This window comes from Chenopodium album, chromosome 12 (genome assembly GCF_948465745.1).
Source record: "Chenopodium album chromosome 12, dcCheAlbu1.1, whole genome shotgun sequence".
NCBI classification, from domain to species: Eukaryota; Viridiplantae; Streptophyta; class Magnoliopsida; order Caryophyllales; family Amaranthaceae; genus Chenopodium; species Chenopodium album.
In genome coordinates, this window is record NC_137845.1 from 16801432 (window position 1) to 16828597 (window position 27166).

Here is a 27166-nt window from a genome sequence, read left to right on the forward strand (position 1 = left end):
CGATCTTTGTTTGTCGTCGTTGGAAGGAAGGCATTGCTGGAAGTTCCCAGAGTGACGTATTTGAACTGATGTAAGTGTTAATGTTTTTTTTTGTTTGTTTAATTTCATTGAACAAAATTGTTTTCCATAAGTATCAGTTTGTCGCAAATATTGCAATTTATTTGTTGATCTCGTTCAAGAAGTCTATAATTTCCGTTTATTTAGAGTTTTACTTGGGTAATTTTTTGTCAAATTTTCCTCAAAATGCACCTTAAATCTTCTTAGTTTGTGCTCTTCTACCAAATTTCTTTGTTTGAGTAGGATTTGTTATGTTAGGGGGTCAATTATGCGTTTCTTTGAATTTTAAAGTTGAATATGGTTTTAGTAAATGTCATTTGAATTGGGGGGAGGGGTTATGGGGAATTGGTATGGTGTATAATAATTATGAAAGTTGTTTGTTAGTGTTATATTGATCCTGTAACTTTAATAAGTTGTGTTTGTGTAGAATTAGAATTAGGAGAAGGGATCCACAGGACATGGAATTTGGCCGGGCCCAGCTGCTTACTGAGGATCTGCGTTCTGTTTGCAATGAAAGACGAGATGAGCTTGATGGCTTAGTTGTGTTGTAGATGGCTGTGTAGGGTGGTGCTTGTATGGGGTAGATTTCTTTTTGGGATGGAAAACAAAAAGAACTAAATTATGTGCTGCAGACTTGATTTGGACCACCATGTGTGGTGAAGACAATGATTTTGGTACTGTGAAACTGAAGTAGATTGCACGGTGGCATTGAGCCACAAGAAGGATGGGATATCATCTTGTACCTAATTGGTAATACTGTGATACCAAGTTGACTATGCTATTTTGTTTGACTGGAATTATAATACACATGTATCTATTAGGTAAAATATTAGCATGCTTATTACTATGTTTGATAATCAAGGCTGCGGTAACCAATTAGTTTCAAATTAAACTAATGGATGGCATACCATCCTGTACCTAATTGGTATACCATCTGTTGGGCCCGTTTTACTAAGCTATTCAATATGCTTAGGGCACAACTAGATGATCAAAAAGCATCCAAAAACATGTAGACGGCCTAATTGGAGCAAGAATGGCAAAGAAGATCAAAAAATCAATCAAGAGGATACTTTCCCATAATACACCTGCTAAACAAGGAAAAGAGAATGAAATAAAAAAGATCTCCCTTATTTTGAATATATTCTAATATCTTTGTAACCCTGGCTGCTCCTAGGTATAAATAGTAGAATTAGACATCATAACATTCATGTACTCTCACTCATACATTAATATAAACAATATATTTTGCTTATTCTCTCGGAATTGTGTCCTTGCTGATCAAGGAACCTATCCATTCTCAGTATTGTATCTCTAAACTCCATCTTCTTTAATATAATAGCTGTTTATTGCTTTATTATTGCGTTTGATGTTTTAGGTTTGATTGTTATTACCCCTTAGTCCCTAAGCAAATTCCTAGATCATCCCAACTGAGATTTGCTTAAACAATTTGGCGCCCACCGTGGGGCTGATAATCAATTAACATGCCAAATCCACCAGAAACCAAGACAATCACCATGGCTGGACAATCAGTACCCTTCACCATAGCTGAAATCAATGAGGGAATGAATGCATTCCGTCAGACCCTAGACCAACCGAAAAGCCAGATCGAAACACTACTAGCCCAAAAAGTCCAAACTGAGGCTAAACTTACCAGCCTGACCAGACAAAATGAGGCCCTTCGCAACCAAATACAATCGGTTGCATCCAAAACCGTCAACACCAGAAAGAACACAGAAAGCGTAGCCATGCAACTTGATATGTCTGGAACTTTTCATACCCCTAATAACGGGGAAAAAGGTTCTAACAACAGGGACGACTCCCTTTTACGTAGATTTTATTGATGCAGGAACTTTTTAGAAAAGCAAACATGCAGGAACTGAAGAGGGAAAGATAGAGAAGGTAGTCAAGGAGTACCTCAAAGCACTCGAGGCCAAGATTGCAAAAATCCCAAGAGTGCCAAAGCCCATGGAGGAAGAGGCTGCAGATGGCTACATAGAGTCACCCTTCTCAGAAGAGATTGCCATGGTGGAAGTACCTAAGAGGTTCAACACGCCTAATATGGCCATGTACGACGGAACAACAAACCCAGATGAGCATGTGTACCTCTACAAACAAAAGATGATGACCAACTCAATCACTAGAGACATTAGGGAGGCTATCATGTGCAAAGGCTTCGGAGCCACCCTGTCAGGTCCAGCCCTAACCTGGTTCATTAATTTAGATAATGGGACTATTCGATCTTTTGTAGGAATGGTGAATTTATTCAAGATCTAGTTTGCCAGCAACAGGAAGATCGAGAAGCAATCTTCAGACTTGTACCGTGTTGTACAAAGGCATGGAGAATCCTTGAGAGATTATCTTAACAGGTTCAACAGGCAGGAGATCGGGATACATAAGTACGATGCTCCTACAACTATTGAGGCATTCAGAAGGGGCTTACTAGACCATAGCGAGCTCTATAAGGAGTTAACAAAGTACCCATGTGCAACCTTTGAAGATGTGCAAGCTAAGGCAATGGCTCAAATCAGATTCGAAGAGGATGTGTATGCAAGAAAGACCCCCGATCCAGATCGCTCGTCAAGAAGGAACAACAACTTCCCCAGAAGAGATCATCGATACAAACCCTATCAGCGGTCCCGCTTTGACGAAGGATCAGTCAATGCTGTCGAGAAAGAATTCTCAGATTGGAGGGAAGACCCTGAACTCCTACCTAAATTGCATGAATATTGTTTCAATGTTAACCTTGCAGGTGTGATTAAGACTTTGAACAAGATGGGAGATACTGTGCAGTGGCCCAGAAAGAGTGATAGGCCAGGAGAGAAGAAAGATCCCTCAAGGTGGTGCGATTTCCATTCAGATATTGGCCATACAATCGATGAATGCATCGCACTCAGAAAGGAAGTTGCCTATTTATTGAAGAAGGGCTATCTTAAAAAACTCTTGACGGACAGGTCCAAAGCTTCAGGAAGAGAAAAAGAATCCAAGCAGGGTAGCCCCCTACCTCATCCTCCAATAGTCAAAACCATTTGCTTCATATTAGGAGGGTCAGAAGTGTGCGGATTGATGTATTCAGCAGCAAAGCGTCATGCCAAAGAAAGCAGCATGGATCAGCCCGATAGAAAAGCACTGGCAAAGATGGACATTCCTATTATGTTTGAAGAAAGTGATGCGGTGGAAGGATATCATGACGGTCTAATGATATCACTCCCAGTAGGAAAATACATGATCAAGAGAATCCTTGTTGACAATGGAAGCTCAACAAACATCATCACGCTCGATACCGTGAAACATATGAACATTGACGAGAAGAGCATCATCAACAAATCAACAATGCTAGTAGGATTCAGTGGGGAAACCAAGAAAACAATAAGAGAGATCACATTGGCTACCTATGCAAAAGGGATTAATCTGCAAGTCAAGTTCCTAGTGATCGATACCCTATCATCTTACAATATGATTTTGGGCAGACCATGGATACATGAAATGAAGGCTATCCCGTCCACGTATCATCAAGTCATCAAATTTCCTACAAAGTGGGGAATCCAAGAGATCAAAGGGGATCCAAAAGAAGCTAAAAAAATGTTACAAGATAGCTCTGAAAGCAACATCTACAGAGAAAGGATCAGCATAGCAACCAGAGGGTCAGTTGGGCCAAGAGAAACTCAGCATAGCAGAAGAGCAAGAAGCAACAGAGGTCCAATTGAACCCACAACATCCAGATTAGAAAGTACGAATAGGATTAGAATTGAGTACAGATCTTCGTCAACAAATATCAGAATTCTTGGAAACAGAGAAAGACGTGTTTGCATGGACACACGAAGACATGAAAGGAATCTCTCCAGAGGTAATCACGCACAAACTGAACGTGGATCCAAAACATGCGCCAATAAAGCAGAAGAGAAGAAAGTTCGCACCAGAAAGAAACAAAGTCATTAATGAAGAAGTCTGGAACCTGCTCAAGACAGGAAAGATCAGAGAGATAAAATACCTAGAATGGCTCGCCAACATTGTAGTGGTCAAGAAGAAAAATGGAAAATGGAGAATATGTATTGACTTTACAGACATCAACAAGGCTTGCCCGAAAGACCCGTTTCCACTACCCCACATTGACGCCATGGTAGACGCTACAGTAGGGCATGAGTTACTCTCCTTCATGGACACATACAGTGGGTATAACCAGATCCTCATTCACAAGGATAACCAAGAAAAAATCGCCTTTATCACCAGTCAAGGAATCTATTGCTACAAAGTAATGCCTTTCAGACTAAAGAATACAGGAGCAATATATCAAAGGCTGGTTAACAGGATGTTTGCAAAACAAATTGGAAACACAATGGAGGTCAACATAGATGATATGGTAGTTAAATCCAAGAAAGCAGTTGATCACGTCAGAGACCTCAAAGAAGCCTTCACCATCCCGAAGCAATACGGCATGAAGCTAAATCCTACAAAGTGTACATTCGGAGTACAATTAGGAAAGTTTTTGGGATACATGGTAACTCAACAAAGAATAGAGGCTAGCCCAGACCAAGTAAAAGCTATCCTAGCTTAGAACGACCGAAGTCAAAGAAAGACATACAAAGCCTCACAGGAAGGATAGTAGCGCTGAACATGTTCATTTCCAAGTCCTTAGACAAAAACAAACTCTTTTACGACGTACTAAAGAAAAACAAAGAATTCAAGTGGGAACAAGAACATGAAGAAGCATTCCAAAAATTGAAGGAGTACTTAGCCAACCCCTTGATACTTTCCAAGCCAAAGGAGGGTGAACCGCTCTAGCTATACCTTTGTGAGATGGAAAATAGGAATTAAGGAAATAAGAGATTTTAAGGAAATAATTAAAATTACAATTTAACAAAATAAATCACCCAAAATCCAACCAAAGTGGCCAAAAATTTTTGAGCTTCTATAGCTCAAAATTTTCGGACCATATTAGTAGTGTTTTAGGAAATTATGTTGCTAGATTTTAGGCTTGAAAATAATTGTGTAAATAATATATTTTGTATAAAATAATTAATTAGGAAAATACCAATTATTCACTAAATAAAATAACTAAGAAAATCAGATTTTCTACACATAGAAAATCCGAAAATCATAATTAATAATTTAGGAATTTTCGGCCCTTTTAAATAATAAAATATAATTTTGTTTAATTAAAATATCCGAAATATATATAAATAATCCGGTTTTTAAAATAGAATAAATGGATAATAAATCTTATCCAAAATTCAAAAATAATAATTAAGTTTTAAAATACTTTAGGCGCCAAAATTCAAACATATAACAGTTCCTTGTGAGGGGGTTGAAACATCTGCAAATTATAAAGTGGCATCTCTTCGAGAAATCATGGAACCCTACATCTTCCTCGACAACATCGACCTTTTTACAATGGAATCGTGCATGGTAGTATGTAAAGCATGGGCATCATGGATCTTGGACAAAGAAGATAACCCTTTCTATGTTGCCAAACGGAAAGCTGCTTGGGAAAAGCGACTTTTGACCGGGGAAATAGATGCATGGTAGTGACCTTAGTTATATTTTCATTAAAGTTATCTTTGTAAAAGTTTTTTTTGTGAATTACGAGCGACTTGATCCCTAAAAAAAAGAAATTAAAAAAAATGAAAAAATAAAAAAAAATCTTGTAACAGGGTACGTAGGCAGCTCACTTTGAGTGCAGTCGCAAAAAATAAAAATTTGGTTTCCTTTTTATGTCGAACTACGATAGAACTGATTTCTTGAATCACATTACACTCAGCACATTTCCGCACTCAGGAATACGTAGGCAGCCTTCGGGCCCGACCACTAACAGTTTGTTATTGTTGCAGGTTTCACTTATTTATTTATTTATTTATTTATTTTGCTTTCCTTCATCATGAGGTGGAAAATAGACGGAAAAGAACATTAATTCAAATTTATATAGTGATACAACCATAACATCGAATGAAAAAAAATACATAATACAAAGGTAAAACAGGCCCTAACTGAATCTCAGGAGACGGTGGAGCTTCAAACATCTCTGTTTGACCCCAAGTAAACCCTTGGCAATGATCAACCATAAGGCAGACTCCTCGAAGCATGTCTTGAGGGGAATGTCGAATACTAACTTCCCAACCATGAGAGCGCATTAGGAGTAGTATGTCACACAACTTTTTCTCAGCATTTGCTGGGTAGACATCAAGCCTAGTCAGAGATGAGATGAAGCGGTTAACATCCATCACTACTTCTAATTGTTTCACCTCTAGTGAGCGAGCCTTTTGCAACCCATTTTGCAGTAAGAAAAGCGAGAAAAAGGAAAAACTGGGCCCTCGGAGTCTTGAACCAAAACCAAACTTCCAAACATGCCCAGGCTCTCGCAATGTATACCTACCTCTACACCCATCTGAGCCATCTGATAAAGTGGCTAGAGACAGAGTATGGGGATCTCCCTGTGACCAATAAGTAGTTGACAATGCCCTAGTTAATCTATCTATTATTATGAAGAGACTCCTTTGACCTATTGACCATAAAGTCTCAGGGAGACGAGATACGTAACGCCTATGATACGGAGGTAGTTTCTGAAGAAAATTCTCCTTAGATTCTCGATAGTTCGAAGGACCACCCATCATCATAGTTAAATGATTATAGGTTATGAAATCTGATATACCCAACTAAGGATGATTGACTGAGCTTTAAGGCGGGCCTCTCCCTTGGCCTGAGGAAGTCCCAGAATAAATACTGCGAGGGGTATTATAAGCCGATATGGCTATTGATCCTTCAGACAATCGAGTGAGTGAAAAGAAACATGTGTCGCTCCATAGGAATAGAGTTGATGGGAGAGAATTATGCCCTGCAAGAATACAAGACTTTATTACGTCTATGTTTTCAGATACCTCCTTGTCGATTGACAAATTAGAGATGAGTAGGACCAAACAAGTTAGGATATAGGTTTTGTGTAATATAGAGATATTATGTAATATTTGACTCGTACAGTACCCGCGAGCATCCCAAAACAATAACCTGAGAGACGAGTACATAGGAAGATTAAAAGGGAAATGTGATGGTAGGTTCGGACTCTCTACGAGTTGGCTAGCAAAAGGGAGGTTTTGTTGACTTATAGTAGCTATGATAGGGTAAACCAAGTCTCCAGATAAACGTAGGAACAAAGATAGGGCTAGCACCATTGTATCTGCCACAAATAAGAAGATTGACTCTGGAGAGCTATTTATCTCGAATACCTAGGGTGGACCAGTCACTAGTGCAAGTTTCCTTAGATGAACTGAAGGTGGGATAGCTGTAGAATTTTGATCATAAGTGAGAGCGAGGTTTTCCTTAGAAAATTGAGATGGATGATCTTCTGGCTGTATTGAATCTCGTTGCGTTCTCTCTCTCGTAATTCTTGGAGGGAAGAGCATGAAGTGTCAGAGAAGAAGTGAATTAAATCTCTAACGCGTAAGGCATTAGGATCCATAATTCAAATTTGAGCAAAGTGAGAAAAATCTCAAAAGAAAACACTTGAGATTTTAGAGAGAGAAGAAGTTTGGGTGAATAATCCTTATTCAAGTTTTAGTTTTTTATAAGACGAGAACCAATAGTGTGTTCAACACACAAGGAATCTTCGTAGTAGGGTCCAATTCATTTTCGAAAAAAAATTTCTTTTTTTTTTTTTTTAAAATAAGGGGTGTTCATTTCTCTTAAAAATCTTTTATTTACTTTTTTTTTTTAGCTTGTCGAAGAAGTTTTTTTTGTAATGTTCCTTTTTTTTTACCCCAGGAAATCTACCTGGACCCGCACAGGATCTAGGCTTGTCTGTCAAACCTCTTCTCACAGTTTACAATCTGATTCAGTAGCCTTCTCACCGGGTTGGTCGACGCCAAGGGAAATTCATTCTCCGCCATCAAGCGAAATGTCTGAGATTCCTGGTCATGAAAGTTCGCTAAACCCTAATCCATCTAATGATCCTCGAGGAATGATGCGAGCTATCCTTGATCGTCAAGATACCATGGAACAAACAATACAGAGTTTGTTAAGACAGAGTGCTAGTGCTCCTCCTCCTCAACATGATTTAGAGATAGCTCCTACCAAGATCGAAGAAGATATTCTCAAGCTCAAGGAAGTACTAAAGGGTATGACTAAAGTGGAACCTTGGTTGGATATTCATGGTCTCACCTTATTTCCGAAAGCACGACTGCCATTTGGGTTTAAGATGCTGAATCTCACGAAATTCGATGGTACAGGAAGTCCCACTAATTTCTTGAAGCTATACGTAGGGGCTATGAGTCCTTGGGGTGTTGATGAACCTTTAATGGCACAATTGTTTCAACAATATTTAGATGGGGCTGCCGCACATTGGTTTCTTAATCTGGAAAATTCAAAGAAAACTTCGTGGGCTGATATTGTGCGAGAATTTTCTAGCCAATACAGATATAATGAAGAGATCAATGTAACAAGGAGGGATTTGGAGACAACTGCCCAAAATCATAATGAAACGTTTTCTGCCTTTGTCACTAAGTGGAGAAATAAGGCTGCAAAGATGGTAATAGGCCAAACAAAGAAGAACAATTACAGATGATTGTGAAGAATCTTCTTCCCATTTATTAAGGACGAATGGCTTTCCAGTATTTTCCGTCATTCAAGGCTCTCATATCAACCGGAACCTTGGTGGAGGATGCCATTAAAAAGGGAGATATCAAGAAGGATGAAGGGAGCAGTAGTAACACCTCTTACAATCCTAAGCTTGGGGGGCAACAGGAAAACCAATAACAATGACTCAATACCTTCAAAACCAACAAACTTGATACATAATATTGGCGCCGCTTCAGCATTCCAACTCAGGCCACAGAGAAATTTTTCTCCTTTGAACATGACCTATGCTCAAGCTTTCTCCAAACTAAAAAAGGCCAACCTAGTTCAACCTTTGAACCCAAGGCCACCCCCAAGAAACCCTCCTCCCAGTTACAACCCAAACCAACACTGTGAATTCCATCAAGGGCCTGGGCATGACATTAAAAATTGCACAACATTCAAGCACCGTATTCAAGATCTAGTAGATAGAGGAAGGCTTTCAGTTGGGGCATCCTCAGATAAATTTAAAAATACGCAACCAAGCATCACTAATAATCCTCTTCCCAATAATAAGCCTCCTGTCTCTATAAACACCATCTCCTCTTCTAGTAACCAGATTGATCCAACATTATTAATGGTTTGAAATGCCCCTCAAATGTATGAGATGCCATTATCCGAGAATTATGTGTGTGTTGTGTATGATCACTCCACTCAGCAAAAGGTCAAGCTTGTGCCATGCAAGGGTTCCGGTGATAAGGATCCGTTCTCTGATGTCTGCGCCACTATGAGTTATAATGGGGCATTTTGCCTAATAGATGATGAAGAGGAGGCTTTCTCATTGTTGTCAATTGCTGAGAAAAATGCTGGGGCACACCTTAATACCCCTAGTAATCTTCAATGTCCTATTTACCTTGACAATCTTAGTGATGATGAAGATCTACATGTGGCTCATTTGACTCGCGCAGGTCGTCACTTTAAACCCTCATATCTTGAAGATGAGAACCCCATGGAAGCCTTGAAAAGGAAAAAAAAGACAAGGAATTAACAGAGGAGAATAAGGAAGAAGATGATGCAATTAGGCGCATGAAGGAGGTTAATGCAAATGTTTCTATATGGAAGTTATTGACTCATTCACAACCCCATCGGGTTGTTGTTATGAGACATATCAATGAAGTTTCAATTGATCCATCCATAACTCCGGATCAAATGGTAGGACTTATTCATGGAGCCGACCGCACTTTAATGTTTACCGACAATGATCTCCAAAAAGGGTCAACCATAATAACTCTTTGCACATAACTGTGAAATGTCATGGGTGGACAATACCTCGGGTACTTATTGACAATGGTTCTGCCATCAATGTATGCCTGTATCGAGTTATGACAAAGCTTGGTTATCAAAAAGAAGATTTGACACCTTCAAGTCAGGTTGTTAGGGCTTATGACAATGCCAAAAGAGATGTTTTGGGGTCAATTGAGTTACTTTTGGAATATGGGCCAGTGGCTAGAACTGTTGAATTTGTGGTAATTGATATTGAAGCATGTTTTAACCTTTTTCTCGGAAGACCTTGGCTTCACGAGAACAGGGCAGTAGCCTCTACCTTACACCAAAAGGTGAAGTTGCTCACGGATCATGGTGCAGTAACACTTGTGGGTAATCCAGAAGTTATGAATGTTTCTAGTGTTGGAAAATCGGTGCTCCACTTAGATGAAGAAGAGGGTAGTCGATTAGACGGATTCACTATTCATAATATTGGATCTGATACAATTGGCTTTTGGAAGGAAGAAGAAGAAACCGAGGAAGATTCTGAAGAGGACTTAGAGGAAGATGAAGAAACTGAGGAAGATCCGGAAGAAGAAGAAACTGAGGAAGACCCAGAAGAAGGGCTTCAAGAGGAAGACAATAACTCTGAGGCTAATCCTCAAGAATTTAGGGGTGGAACAAATTGGTCCAATGAAGACGAGGCAGAAGAAGAGCCTAAAACTCCAAAAGACAACGACCCATGTTTTAGAGGAGAATCTTGGACAAGTAATTCTTTTAGATAGGGTCATGATGAGGGATCTCGAAAAAGGTCTAGGGCCGAGGATTTTTATTTGGAATTTGATGTCCTGTGTTATAGAAGGTTAGTATACCCGGAGGAGTTGATTCTTTTCCCTAACTACAGGCATGTAGATCGTTATCTTAATCTTCCCTAGTTCGAGAAGTTCAATGGGTTGGGAGATCCCATCCTCCATTTATACAACTTTGTGAACACCTTATATCCTTTAAATGTTCCAGAAGAACATTTTCCTATGTTGTTCAATAGAAGTCTAGGTGGGCCTGCGTTATCCTGATATTATACCTCAGGGGCAACAAGTAAAGGTTCTTGGGGAGAAATAGCTCAAGCTTTCAGTTATTGGGCATTTGAATTTCGACAGACTGACACCGAAAAACTGAAGCTAGTGAATATGGAGCAAAGTGATCGGGAATCATTTTCACATCTCTTTTCAAGATGTTCTTACATTCGGGCTCAACTTCGTTTCCCATTACTGATCGGGAGTTCATGTTGATATTACTAAGGAAGTTAAATGATTTTTATTATCGTCATATGGTCTCCATCAAATACGCCGACCTCTCGCACATGGAGAGACATAGTTACGAAATTGATGCCTATCGACTACAGGAAAGAAGGCCTAAGGTGCACCCTCAAGGTGAAAGAGCTAACAGGAGGATATTCACTCAAATCGACGAACCATTGAGTGTGGTGTACGATCGTTTAAACAAAAAAGGTATTCTTCTGGCAAAAAGCTATGTGTATTCATTACCACCATATGGAACCTATATGAGACAATATTGTAGTTATTGTCATCAATATGGGCATAGAACAGATACTTGTTATGACCTTAAGTGTGCAATCCAGGATCTCATTGATCGTGGGATCATCATTCCAGCCCATCCTAAGTCTAATGCACCAGAGACAAACCCGGCACAGCCACGCCTCTCATGCTGATTTGTTCCTTCAACTGCTCGAAGAAGGTTGTATCAAGCCACTACCTCGTCGAGCAGGAGCTGATCCTGATGGGCCAAATCTCAACAAATATTTTCACTATCATCAGTTACATGGCCATGATACTAACGAATGTCACGCCCTCCGTTGGTGTATAAAGCGCACAACTGGAATTTCCTGCCCGAATCAGAAAGTGTCCATAAATGCCCTTTCCATTTTGACAAGCGAAGACGATCCCACTCTTTTGATTGCTCGTCGCCTCGTCACTATTCAGAAAAGATATCTCAACAAGACTACGAGAAATACTGTTGAAAATCCTGAAGCCTAAGGAATCTTTACATGGGGAAGGAAGCATCCGCAACAACATGGTGATCTCTATCTTACCCTCTATCAAGAAGGATGAATGAGAGGGGTAGTATGAACTTTGTAAACCAAGCATTTTTTTATTTCTCTTTATATTTTCTTTTGGTACAAAGAACTACGTACAGCTTGATCCCCCAAAGCACTATTTCATGATCATACACAAAAATTGTACTTGCACGCACATTGTTATTGGGGTACGTAGGCAACTCTGATCGAGTGCAGCTGTTTCAAAAAAAAATCTTTTTTTCTTCCATTATGAACTACGACGGGTTTGATTCTCCAAAAAAAAAGAGAAAATACAAAATCTATTTAGAGATAAGTAGGCAGCCTTATGGCACGACCAAAAATAATTAAAAGATTTTTGGAATGAACACCTTGCCAACTTATTTAACTTAACAGATTTCTTTGTTCTTGCATGCATTTTTACATTTATCATTTACTTTTTATTTTATTTATTTATTTTTTTTTAAAAAGGGAGGAAATCCTAATCTCAAGTATGTCGTGTTTAAGGTATCCTTTGCCAACCTATGACTAACCATTCAAGAAATCCAGGATCCAATACCACAAACACTTACCAGAGGACTTCAATTAATGTTGAAAATGGGTTATGTTCCAGGAACTGGTTTAGGACAGAATGGCGAAGGCATGAGGCACCCAATCCTAATAATTGATAAGTAAAATCGGCATGGCTTGGGTTTCGATGAAAAAATGATTTCTAATGTTATGAAAAGGAAGTCTCTGACTTTGAATGGGCAATTTGTGTTACAAAATGACACTGAGCGGTTTTATGAGTTTCCTAAACCTTGGTGTGACTTGGATAAGGGGAGAATTCTCCCTGGGCTAGAAATTTCCTTCGCAGAAGCAAGGAATGAAGAATCTATTAAGAAATGGTTCGATAAAGAAATCGGTATTTAAGAAAGATATTGATTGGGCTGACCATCTAAAGCAAGGAGTTCTAAGAGGCTTGTTTTCACCAATTTCTGATTGTGAAGTCCATTTTGATCCCATTACTCTCATCACTCTAATAAGAACAAAAGTTGAAAACAATATCCGACCCGAAACTCAAGAACAATTCCTTCCTTTCCCCGAACTATATCCTTTTCAATCCTCTTCCTCAGATGGTTATGAAACTGATAGCTCATCATCTAGCCAATCATCTATCCATACATTACATGATATCTCCTATCACGAAGATATCGAAGGAATTGCTTGTAAACATATTTGCGTACAAGAAATCAATTTTGATCATGATGCATTTTCTAATAATGAACTTTTCAATGAACCTAAATCATGCGTGACACCCATGGAAGAGTCTATAACTGTAAACATAGGTATGGATAATGATGTAAAAAAAAGTCAAGATAGGATCGTCCCTTTCCCTTGATGAGCAAAATGCATTCATTATTTTACTTAAAGAATATATGGATGTGTTTGCATGGTCCTATGCTGATATGCCTGGTGTCGATCGTGATATTGCTGAACATCGTATACCACTCTACCCCGATAGCAAGCCAAAGCAACAAAAGCTTCGTAGAATGAAACCAGAAGTTAGTCTCAAAGTTAAAGAAGAAATTCAAAAGCAGCTTGATGCCAACTTCATTAAACTATTCAAGCATCCAAAATGGCTGGCGAATTGTGGTAGTAGTGCCCAAAAAATATGGAAGGGTCAGAGTATGCATTGATTTTAGGGATTTAAATTCAGCATCACTAAAAGGCTATTTTCCACTACCCCATATTGATGTTCTGGTTGATAACACTGCCGGACACTCCATGTTCTCATTCATGGACGGATTCTCAGGATATAATCAGATACTCATGTCGGAAAAGGGCATGTCGAAAACTTCTTTTATTACCCCTTGGAGAACCTTTTGTTATAGAGCAATGCCCTTCGGATTAAAGAATGCTGGGGCCACCTATCAACGGGCTGGAACAACGATTTTGCATGATCTCATCCATGATATTGTGGAGGTCTATGTTGATGACATGATTGTCAAAAGTCATGATCGTGAGACGCACATTGACGCCTTAAAATCATTCTTTGACAGAATTAGGAAATACAATCTTAGACTGAATCCTCTAAAATGTGTATTTGGAGTAACTTCAAGAAAACTTCTGGGCTTTGTTGTGAGTTAAGATGGAATTAAAGTCGATTCTGACAAAGTAAAGGCCATATAAGAGCTTCCTCCACCAAGAACGGAAAAGGAGATTCGGGGATTTCTCGGTAGAATCCAATATTAGTAGGTTCATATCACAATTGATAACCTGGTGTGAACCTATATTCAAGTTACTTAAGAAAAATGTTCCTACAAAATGGAATGACGAACGTCAGGCTTCATTCGATTCAATGAAAGAATACCTCTCTAATCCTCCAGTTTTAATGCCACCAAAGCCGGGGCATCCCTTGATATTATATCTTACTATCACGGAAACGGCCATGGGAGCTCTTTTGGCACAATACCAAGAGGGTACAAGGAAGGAAATAGCTATCTATTACCTCAGCAAAAAAATCCTTGAGTATGAAACTAGGTACACTCCTTTGTAAAGAGCTTGCATTGCCCTCATTTACGCAACGAAGAAGCTTCGACATTATCTGCAAGCACATACTACTTATCTAGTTTCGAGGTTAGATCCAATCATGTACATTTTTTAGAAGCCAATATTGAGTGAAAGAATAGCAAGATGGCATGCGATATTATCAGAATTTGACATTCAGTGTGTGAATCAAAAGTCTGTCAAAGGGAAGGCTATATTTGAAGCTTTGGCTGATGGACCTATATCAGGTGATGAATTTGATGATGATTTTCCAGATGAACATATTTTCTGTCTTAGTACGTCACAATGGAAGATGTATTTCGACGCAGCCTTTAACAGGAGTGACAATGGTGCAGGGGTATTATTAATTGATCCTTACGGAGTACATATTCCCTTCGCTGTGAAGCTTAGTTTCCAAACGACGAATAACACGGCTGAATACGAAGCTTGCATCTATGAAATCAAAGCAGCATTAGCAACTGGTGCAAAAAGTCTCACGATATATGGTGATTCCTATCTCATAATTTCCCAGACTATTGGATCTTGGAAAGTTCGAGATGAAAGGTTGCAAATGTACACAGAGTATCTTCAACAATTTATCCCATTATTTGAAGAAATAGAGTTCAAACATCTCCCTCGCGAGCAAAACAGCTTCACCGATGCTTTGGCAAATCTTGCAGTAAATTTGACTTGGGGCGATGATGTAAGGGTACAGTCAGTGACGATTGTAGAAAAAGAAAGTCGAGTGGTTAATTTTGAACCACTAATTGCTCTATATTAACCCAAGAAGATAATGAGGATGCTTGGTGTACTAATGTTAAGAACTATTTAATCGATGGAGAATATCTTTAAGGAAGTCACAAGAAGGATCAGTTGGCTATTCGAAGGCTAGCTTCTTATTTCACAATATTAAAAGGTTTGTTGTATCATAAAAGTTTTGATGGAAACTTGTAAATATGCATCGATGGTGAATAGACACAAAGGATCATGGAAGAAGTACATGGGGGAGAATGTGGGCCTTATATGAATAGAAGGATGCTTGCTCGGAAGATTCTTCGATCAGGGTATTACTGGACCACTTTGGAAAGTGATTGCATCCATTTCGTACGAACATGCAAAAAATGTCAGCTATTTTCTAATCTTAATCATATGTCATGTTAGCCTAAATAATTTTACTTCACCATGACCCTTTTCCAGCTGGGGCATAGATATCATTGGGCAAATACATCCGAAAGCTTCGAACGGGCATCAATATATATTGGTTGTTGTTGATTATTTTTCAAAATGGGTGGAGGCATCATCATATTCAAAACTAGGGGCAAAACAAGTTTCAAAATTTGTGATCAATAAAATTATATGTCGGTATGGGGTACCTTTTGAAATTATCTCCGACAACGGTTCACAATTTGAAGGCTATCTTAAAGAAACCCTTGAGAAGTACAAAATCAGGCATCACCAATCATCGCTATATCGTCATCAAACTAATGGAGCTGTTGAAGCAGCTAACAAAACCATCAAGACGAGAATCGCCAAGATGACGGATAGGGCTCGAGAATGGCCTGATAAACTGCCCTATGCACTGTGGGGATATAGAATTTCTATTCGAACGCCAACTGGGACTACTCCATATTCTTTGGTATATGGAATGGATCCACTTCTTCCAATCGAAAGCGAGATATCTGAAGAACAATGGTTTAAAGAACGATACGATGAACTTTCTTTAACAACTGAACGAAGGTTACAAGCCCTCCACAACATTCAAATTTATCAAAGACGCATTGCTCGAGATTTTAATAAAAAGGTCAGGGAAAGGAACATACAAGAAGGAGATTTGGTACTTAAGGAAAATCGAGCACCGATTCATGATCCGCGTGGAAAGTTCAAGCCAAACTGTTCTGGTCCATTTCTGGTCAAACATCTTACACCGGCAGGAGTGGTAAAATTGATGGATTTGGATGGAAATGAGTTTGTTCATTTCACCAACCTTGATCAGTTAAAAAAGTATTATGCTTGATTGGTTCAGTGTTGTATTTGTGAGATTCGCAAAAAAAAATGTGAATCTCCTACTAGCTTTAGATAGGTATATGTGTATCATGTTAAAGTTTAGATTTCATTCATGTTTGCATTGCATGCTTAAGGGTCATGTATAAATATTCATTATTATTAAAAGATCATGATCAAGTCGATACTTAACAAAATATGATTACAACAACAAATAGTTTTTCTTTTATTCAAACATAACACTAACTCCCTCGCTTTTTGGCGAGATTACAACCATTTTTTTTCTTTTTTTTTAAGAAAAAAAACCATGAAAACAAAAACCATGTACACCATGCCCGAAAGACCATTGCCTTCATATATGATTTCTTCTTTTGGAATTAAAAATACACAAACAAGGGAAACACGAGTACAAGTATTGAAGTACAATAAGGAAATCCTTCTAAGGATTTGTTCAAGCATCGTCCTCAAAGTCCTCCAACAATCATGTTGTGTAGGACTTGGTAGGAACATCATCTTTAAGAAATGGAAATGCTGGGAGCATTCGTGCAAATTGCCATACACGAGATGATGCCCTAAGAGATTCCACATTACCAATTTCATAGGTGGTACAAGGTACCACTAGGAGCTCATGGAGTTCTAGGAGTCGTTGGAGTTGGCCCCTTGTCTCAAGCATCTCCAAGGAAGATAGAAGGTGACGCAACACAATCCTGGGAGTTGAACACCTCTGTGCCTGCTAGTGCTAATTGTTATGGAATCTATGTTGAGAAACGAAATGATCCATTCCACATCATCTTCGGCAAAAAGGTCTGTCCATGCACCATGGTTACAACATTGACGGAATATAGGGAAAAAACCTCTCTCCCGAATATGTCGGGTTTGGTAAGGAATTCGAATAGGTGGTCTAGACAACTTGAATTTCTCACATAACCAGAGTTGAAGCATAATTGGACATCCTTTAACGAAACCCCTTGGATTTTGTTTCAGATGGTCAAGCCTCATCATAAGTTCCCCTAGGATAAGAGGCCTTAAACGGTTCCCTGACTCAATCTGTGACAACAAAGAAAGGCAGCGAACATGACATGAAAATAATGATTCTTTGAGTAAAATTAGGCCAAGCAATAAAAGGATGCAAGCTCTTTCTTAGCACTTTTGAAAATTTTCATTGTTGAGAAATTCCCAATGAGATAAAGAGAAAGTCTCAAGAAAGTTCTCTAACATTAAAATGCCAAGCAGGCGATAATTGCTTTCCATATTTAACGGTATACCTAGCAAATCCCTCAAGACCGCATCAGTTGCCCTTGGGTCAGCAGGTGTAATCACACGGCCTCGTTTATGAAGACCTAATAAACCCTCCATTTCTTCTAGAAGAGGAGTCATTTCCGTCTCTCCAAAGCAAAAAAAACATGGCGTTCTTCATCCCAAAATTCAACTGCAGCATGAATCATATCATACCGAGGTTGAATAGCTAGGAGAGGGGTGATGGTTCCGGTAAAGACACTAGTATAAGGGGAAAGGCGAGGTGGGGAAATATTTTCTACCACCCCTTTTAGTTGGAGCTTTCTAGCTCCACTGATTTCATTGATTTCCTGATACATTGCATTCATGTTTCTTAGGAAAAAAAAGAGGAGAAAAGAAGTAAGACTTGAGAAGCCTGAAAGAAGAAGGAAGGGATTGATTTAGTGTAGAATGAATAAACATCACCTCCCTTTATATAGGGGTGGTGGTGATAATGGTGCCAGGAAGAAAAGGCCGAAAGAATTTGCTTTTCGGAAAACTCAGTACAAACCACCTGGTGTTTTTGCATCCGAAATCCATAGTTTATGTTATGTTCTTTCAAGAATGATTGTTATTTTCCCTCAAACTCATGCAATTTGGAATTTTGATCTTTGCTTAGAGGATCCAATAAATATCCGTCTAAATTAAACTAGTACAAGGTTAAGCAGATTTTTCAACCGCACCCAAGCCAATATTTGTGTTGCAATTGAGTGAGAACTTCACTCTATATTTTTAGCCAATTTTTCAACTGCATCCAAGCAAACATTTGTGTTGCAATTGAGTGAGAATTTCACTCTATTTTTCAGCTAGTTATTCAACTGCACTCAAGCCAACATTTGTGTTGCAATTGAGTGAGAACTTCACTTTATTTTTTTTTCAGCCAGTTTTTCAACTGCATCCAAGCCAACATTTGTGTTGCAATTGAGTGAGAATTTCACTCTATTTTTCAGCCAATTTTTCAACTGCACCCAAGCCAATGTTTAAATGATAATCAATTGGGATTTTCCTTCCTTTTTTTCTCAGAAACATACATCAAAATTTTGTGTCTTTTCTCAAACATTGATTATTGTTTTATTTAAACTCAATCAATGTGGGGCAATCTGTAGACACCAAATTTTGATCCTACTTTTGTAATTATCACTATTAATTATCTTTTATTATTATAGATATCGTTTTTTGCAAATAATTATTATTATTTTGCTAAATATTTTTATAAACTTAACGACGTTTGTTTTATTATTTAAAATGAAGAAAATGAGTAATAATAATGATTTTTTTTTTATTCATAATTTCATACATGTTACAATTTGTACTTCTAAACTACTAAATTACAAAATATTGAAGTACAGCCAACACTACATATATTTTTACCCTGCTCCACCGAAATAATTTTCGGGCTTTACTTGTGGATTAACAAGTAAATTAATACAGCCATTAGGAGGACCACTAGCCCCACCATGTACATGAAGTACACCCTTATCATCCTCATGTCTTCCTCAAAGGTGAAGACAAGCTGATCTTCCTGGTTTTCTTGAAACATGTGGCCGAGTTTAATGGTGGTTTAAGGAGGAAGATGGAAGAAGATAAGAATTAAGTGGTGAGTGGAGATTTTGGATAATAGTAATTTCTTTTTATAGTAAAAAGTGGGTGTTTTAGACCGTATTTTTATACATATAATAATCGTATAGTATAAAGTACAATATTTTTTTGTCTCGCCAGGGGAATATGTCATTTTCTTTATAAACAAGCATTGTTTACTCCTTTAGAGTATAACAAGTATATTCGTATGTTCACTTAGACTGTTAGAGTTTTTTTTTTATAATTTTATTTATTTATTTAATTTTTTATTTTATTTTATCTAGTTTTTATTTATTTATTTATTTATTTATTTTTATTTTTATTTATTTTTTTATTTTTTTGCGATTTGTGCACTACTCTAGTTTACCTATAAAGTCCACTACTCTAAAGACCCATGACTGACCAATAGGGGTGTCCATTATTCGGATAAAAACCGAAATCCAATCCAATCCAAACTGAATTATCAATTCGGATCAGATCCAAACTTTAAATCAGATCGGATTGAATTTTTTTTGAAAATTCGGATTTTCGAATCGGACCAGATTGACCTTGTTCGGATCCAAAATACCGAAATAACCGAATTATGAAAGCGTTATTTTACAAAAAATTATTGTTAATATTAGTCATATTAAACTATGTTTATGATTATAATAACATTAATCATGTAAACCTATGTTTTCAATACTCGTATAAATCATGTACTACTATACTTTCAAGAATTGTATTTTGTTAATGCAATTTTAGTTTTATAATCGAATTAGACCAAAAAAAATTAGCAACGTATTTTAATTCGGATTTTCGGATTGGATCCAAATAACCGAATTATAATTCGGATTGGATCGGATTGGATTTGGTAAGTAATTCGGATCGGATTGGATTTGAAAATTAAAAACCGAAATTTATTTCGGATCGGATTGGATTTGGGCTAAATCTAAACCGAAAATCAAATAGACACCTCTACTGACCAAGGTAGGGAAATGACAAACATTCCCTTTCTTGAGTAAAAACTTTTTAGCATTATGAGTTGTGGACTAAGATAATACCACCTTTTTTTTTTCCTTCAATCTATATTGGATCCGATTAATTTCAATTCGGGCCAATTGTACCAATATTTATCTAGCATGATAGATATATGGATGTGAGTAATTTGCGGGACAGTGGGAATTTGATGGTTAATGTTACGTGTACAATGAAATAATGCAGTATGTATTTTAGTAATTATAATGGAGCAATCATATTGAATTTCTTGTTTGAATTTACTATTGACGCAGCAGCGTATACTACAGATCTTTTTTTTTATTATTTTTTTTTTTACCTTTGTTTTTGTTGTTTTGTGCACACCATACCACCGTAGGCCATAATGGTATGTAACTTTTTTTATGTTTATTTTTATCTTTTATCTTTTTTTTATGACTTATTTATTTCAATCTAGTTTTTGTATCCTTCGTCAATTTTGATGAACATTGTCAATAGTGAATAACGTTACCTTTTTTTATCCCCACCGGTTAATATTGTATCCAATAAATTTCAATATTGGATCAATTGTATCAATATTTCATACGTGTCACATATTGCATATCACTATTCAAAACACTATTTGACATTATTCAAATAGTATTTTCCGTTACGTTAATTTGCGTTGCCGACGTGAATTTGGTCTTCTGTTTTATTTGTTTTCCTGTTGTTTTGATCTAGTTTTGTATCTTTTACTCTTTTTTTTTACGACTATGATAAGTATAAATTTGTGTTTTAGTAAAGTGAGGCAAGATAAGAGTTCATCCTTTTTTTAAAGGTCATTCGGTTAAGGGAATATATTTTACTCTTGACTACCTTAAATTTATGTCGTATGACTTAATATTGTATGATTTTACATGGTGTATTTTCACTTTGACCATGTCAATCTTATGATTTTATATGATTTACCTTACTTTATACTTTTAGTAAGGGTTATTATTTGAAATGCTCGTATTTATAAGGTTTTGTCGTATGTTTAGATGTTCTTGGGTAATTTATATGTACTATCTAATAAGGGCAGGGGTTATATATAAACTCTAAAATATTATGTCCAACCCTACTGGTATTGTAACCTAATGTCTTTGTGTAACTTTCAGAGCTGACATCTCAGAGCTGATATTTATTTTATAAGCGTTGTTTTAGTACCTTGGTGAGTATAATAGTCACTAAATAAATTTAGGCACTCTGTTATCGTATGCCATGTGAGCATTATTTTTGAGTTGTGACATGACTTGGTCATATATTTTCTTCTTTGTAATACCATGGAATTTTAGAACCTTTTTATTATATGAATATTAGAGTTGATTTTATTACGGTTTTCATTATTTTATCAGTTTTATTGTTGCAAAACAGATTAAGTAGTTTGTTACATATAAAACGAGAGGATTTAATATCAAGATTCTCATTATTACCAAAATCTTGATATTTACCAAAATAATCCTTGAATTATATTTTATTTACTTTTTTTTATTTACAAATTAACCCCTTTATTTTCCTATAAATACCCCCTAATTTTCTCATTTTAACACACCAAAATTTCCTACAAATTCTCTCTCTAAAAATTCTCCTCTAATATTTTGCTTTAGTTAAAATCTCTCTAATTTAGCTTTATTTTTAAGTTATTAGCTTATAAAAAGCATCATATAATTAAGTTTTTATTTTTTTAAAGTATTGTTATTATCTTCAATTCCTATATAAAAAAAAAAAAAAAAATCTCAAATTCAAGTATTGTGGTTATTTTCATCTTTGTTAAAAAAAATTAGTTAATTATTTAAGTATTCCTACTCTATACTAAAACCAAAAAAAAAAATTTATTTTTTAAGATTTAGTTTTATTTTTCAAGTTTATTTTCTATAATCAAAAATAAAAAAAAAGGTTCATTAGCTTTATTTTGCACTAATTTCTTTTAATATCTTAAAATTCCAAAAAATATCACTTAGTCTCTTTCATTGCATTTTAATTAAGGATTTATCACCTTTTAATCCTTGATAAACAAAAGAGGTTATCCAAAAAATAGCTACATCTAGCTCAAGGTATTATCTTTATTCCTTTCTTAATTTCCTTAATTATTATTATGCTAACTAATGTGTTTGTTTCCATTTGATGATACCAATAGGGGTAATGACGATATTAGGTGCTAAATTAGCCCTAAATCTTTCATTACTCCAAATTAGAAAGCCAAGCCTATTAGTGAGGTGATAGGTTACAAAGAGGGAGGTTAATTGCATTTTGCATTGCATCTCAATCTAATGCATTTTAAATATGAAAGGTTAATATATTCATGTGTTTGTCTAAGATATATTTTTTTTAAAATAATTTCCTTCTTAAAGTGAGCTTAAAGACCTAAGGAATAAAGAGTTTATGTAAAGGATGTTCAAGAGTGAAGAGTTATTTACTACGTCCCAAAGATGGCCTATAAAAAAACCCTTAAGTCCAAAAACAGTTCTATTTCTTTATCTCAAGTGATAGAACTTTTCAAGAACTTTCCAACTGTATCTCACAATAAATTTTTCGATTTTTTTATGATTTTTAATGATTTTTTTAGTTTAAACTATCAAAGAGATGAAATAGGCACGTTTTTCTCTTAATTTTTTTTTAAAAAAAATTGTATTAATTTATTTTCAAAAAACTAATGGTGTCATGGAACCTATATTACACTATATCTTGTATTTATATTTATAGAACTTTACTTATTAAGAGTTTTAAGTAAATTTAATTTTATCTAGAGATGACTTCAGAAATAAGAGTTTTTCAAAATTTTTAATTCTAAAAAAATGTTTTAAAATCTTTAATCTTATTTTTAAAGATGACTTTAGAAATAAGAGTTATTAATAAAATTTAATTATTGTTTTAAAAAAAAATCTTTAATATTATTTAAAAAATGACTTTTGAAATAAGTGATGTCTTAAGGACTTTAATTTCATTTTAAGACGACTTCAGAAATAAGAGTTTTAACAAACTTTAAAATTTTTAATAATTTTATGAACCTTCTTATTTCAAACCCTTTCGCGACACAAGAATGAATTGTAACTTTTGTTTTAATAATTAATGATAATTAATATAAGGTTATGGCCTCATTTCCAAACATGAGGTTAAGATTAATTATTTAGTTGTATAAGGTTGTAACAATTATCCATCTCCATAAAAATAAGCTTATATCCTATTATAATTAGCCGATGGATTAATTGACAATCGGATATGATTAAATAGTTTATTGTTCCCTTTTATTTGGAAGTAAGGCCATGACAGGTGTCGTGTTTTACTTGGTCAATTCCATTAAGCCTAAACACATAACCCTTAAAACCTTACAAAAATTACCCTTGAGTGTTTTTAAACCCAAAGTGAGATTATACAGTGAACCCTTACAGTTTCACTCCAAAACAATGCCTTGACCCACTAAAAAAGTCGTCAATTAGGATGCATTTGTTGAATTGTCTTCCTCAAAAGACATTTTTGGTGATCACTAATCGGGGTGATTTTCCTCAACCAAGGTGGTTCATTTTACTTTTATTAGCTAATCCGTCAAAGATCACTAAGATCCCACTTACAAAAAATGACGTTTATGTCAACTACCCAAATTAAAAACCCAATGGAATTGGTTATTTAAAACATGACATCTTTCCGAACTACGAAGGTTTTGATCCGTGAGTGAATCCAAAATCTCACTATGATCGGTACGTAGTGCAACTTTGGTGCTCAAACCTACCTTATATTAATTATTATATCATTTTGTTTTTTTGTGATTAACATGTCTTAAAACTTGATTTTTAACAATGCAATAGTAAGAACCCGTTCCTTAGAACGGAAGGGAAGACGAGTTCTAGACGTTCAATTCTCTTAACCTAAACCTCGAATCCTGTGCCTTATTTATCTTTATGGAGTTAGCAGTTAATTTTTTTTTTTTTTTTATGTTTTATTTCTTAAAATTGGCTGTTTTAAAATCCGTCCTTATTAGGATAAAAATAAGGTGGCGACTCTAAATTTTGTTTATAAGTCTTATCAGACACTTAAGTGGAACCTTTATAAACTAGTCTTTGTCTACTAAAAACCTAGGTACCACACTACCATAATTCCCTCATTCATGAGCCTATAAATACCCCTTCATACCTCTCATATTCTTCACACCAAAACTCAATTCTCTTCTTCTCTCTTATTCTTCTTCTTTTCCCTAAACCTTTTCATACTTTTCTTCTCCTCTTTTTACACAAATCATCCCGTTTATCTTTGAAGCCAGTTTTCGGGCACTTCTGGTCAGTTTTTGGGGTATTAACGTTTCACAAAAGATTGAACCTCTCGAAAAATCCTTAAGGTTAAGCTCAAGAATCACCCAATTCGGAGTTATATTGAAGGAGTTATGACCTCTTCAAGTTCTACCTATTCTTTCCAACGAAAATTCAATTCTCTTTAATCCTATTCTTTTATCTTCTTCATGGTTAGTTTTCTAAAATACAAATACCTATTTCAAAGCTATAATTTTATATTAATGTATTATTGTAAAAGAGTTTTATAGTCCGTGCACATTAGATTTGAGTTTATGTTGTGATAACCTTATGGTTATGTTATTTGCAAGGTGTATTCGTGATTGAACTTTGAAAGTGCGAAGTGTTGATTGATATTCGGAATCAAGGTTCTTGAGGTTCTTTTTGTGTTTTTCTAGCAAGGATCAAGGTACGTTTAGGTGGCTAGATACCTTTGAAAGTGATTGGTTTGAATAACATGTTGTATATGATTTTATTGGTGATTGAATTAAATTGATTTGAATTATGTTTGGAGGTATTGATTTTTTTAAATAAAGGAATTGATTTTAAAAGGTTTGTTGAATTAAATAAAAGGTTTTCCAACGATGAGTTATTGATTTTGAAAAGTTATTAATATGAGATTTTATATTTAAAAGGTTTTGATTTTGAAAGTATGTGGAATTATTAAAAAGGAGTTTGAATGATATTGGAATTTATTGGATATTAAAAGGATTTATTGAACCATTGAATTATTATTATTAATGCTTTTTAAGCATGTTGGTAATCCCACTATGCGGATTTGGTTTATTGATAAGGCCTTGGACTTTGTATGACCCGGTCTTTCCTCAAGAATAGACTTGTAATATAAGGAGACTAGCTTGGGGGTGTGCACACTTGGGTAAGGAATTGGATTAAAAGAAATTAGTTCTTAATAAAGGAATTGGTTTTATTAACTATTATTTTGAATATTGAATCATTGGAATCGATTTTGGAATAATGAGTTTGAAATTATTGGATTAATTATTGGAATTGATTTTTAAAGCATGTTGCAAATAAATTGAGTTTACATTATCTTGCACTTATCGTACTTAGCATATTTTGCTAATCCGTATTTCTTATTTGTTTTGGTTCACCCTGTTTACCGTAATGGTAAGCACTGTTGACTATTTTCAGGTGGAGTCATGAATGAGCATATGGGAGTCCAGGGATTTGCTTCACCTAGTTTAGGAATGTTGGTCTCGTCTTTATTTGAGTACTCATAACAATGTTACTATTTTTATAAGTATTAATAAAAGAAAGTTGAGTTTCCGCTGCAAGTTTTGTTATTGAGTTAAGTATTTTGAGTAGCCTTGCGTAATCACGTGGCGGTAACACTCCTAAGTCTATCTCTACGGTATAATTATATGTATTATACTAGTATTTCCGTAGAGGGAGATTTGGGGGTGTTACAATCTCTGACTCCTTACTCATTGTGAATTAAATCAACGGAGAATATGCAACAAAGGATCCAAAGATGGTAGCATATCTAGAAGTAACTAAGAAAATCATCAAGGAATTCAAGGAATTCAAAATTGCGCAAGTACCAAGGAACCTAAACTCTTAAGCAGACGCATTGGCAAACCTTGGGTCAAACATCAACCCTGATGAGTTCGGAGCCATACCTTTGGTACACGTTTTATCACCAGCTATAAAGAAAGAGTCAACCATGAACGTTTATGAAATACAAGCAGACCCTATTGAGGAAGAAGACAGTTGGACAAAACCTCTCAAAGATTTCCTCGCTGACAAAATAACACCAACAGGGAAAACCGCAGCTCACGCACTCGCCTTAAAAGCATCTAAGTATTGCCTGATCAGCAATGTCCTTTTCAAGAAGTCGGCAGTAGGGCCATTCCTACAATGCCTAGAGAAACAAGAAGCACAACAAGTCTTACAATCCCTACACAGTGGAGAATGTGGAAAACATTCAAGAGGAAGGAATTTAGCCAACAGAGCCCTTAGAATGGGGTATTATTGGCCTAGCATGAGGAAGGACGCTGTAGAGTTTTCAAAGAAATGCCTAGAGTGTTAAAAACATGCACCCTTGACTCATCAACTGTCAGAAGAGCTACATCCAACACTAACGCCTTGGCTATTTATGAAGTGGGGAATGGATATAGTAAAGTTATCCCCCTTATCGGGGCAAAGAGTTTACTGCTTAGCAATGACGGATTACTTTTCCAAATGGATAGAAGCCGAAGCATACAAAGACATCAAAGACAAGAACATCATCTCATTCATCAAGAAGAACATCCTAAGCAGATTTGGCTTACCAGCAGAAATCATCGCTGACAACGGATCCCAGTTCATCAGTAACAAAACAAGGAAATTTTGCAAGGAATGGAACATCTCCCTTGTCACATCCACACCACAGTACCCACAAGAAAACGAACAAGCATAGTCAAGTAACAAAGTTCTCATCAGCAATATGAAGAAAAGGTTAGAATGCGCTAAAGGGAAATGGGCAGACGAGCTACCCAACATACTGCGGGTAGATAGAACAACTCCAAAAGGCGCCACAGGTCACACTCTATTCTAACTT

At 36.1% G+C, this 27166-nt stretch overlaps 1 protein-coding gene across 1 annotated transcript; it reads left to right on the forward strand.

Annotated features, from left to right (window-relative positions):
- Window positions 1-13368: 13368 nt before the first annotated feature.
- LOC145570992 (uncharacterized) lies at window positions 13369-16493 on the forward strand. The gene is made up of 5 exons (XM_081630101.1): window positions 13369-13618; window positions 13746-14071; window positions 14598-15188; window positions 15455-15566; window positions 15892-16493. The coding sequence occupies exons 1-5, from the start codon at window positions 13369-13371 to the stop codon at window positions 16491-16493; spliced, it is 1881 nt and encodes a 626-aa protein (XP_081486227.1).
- The last annotated feature ends 10673 nt before the right edge of the window (window positions 16494-27166 follow it).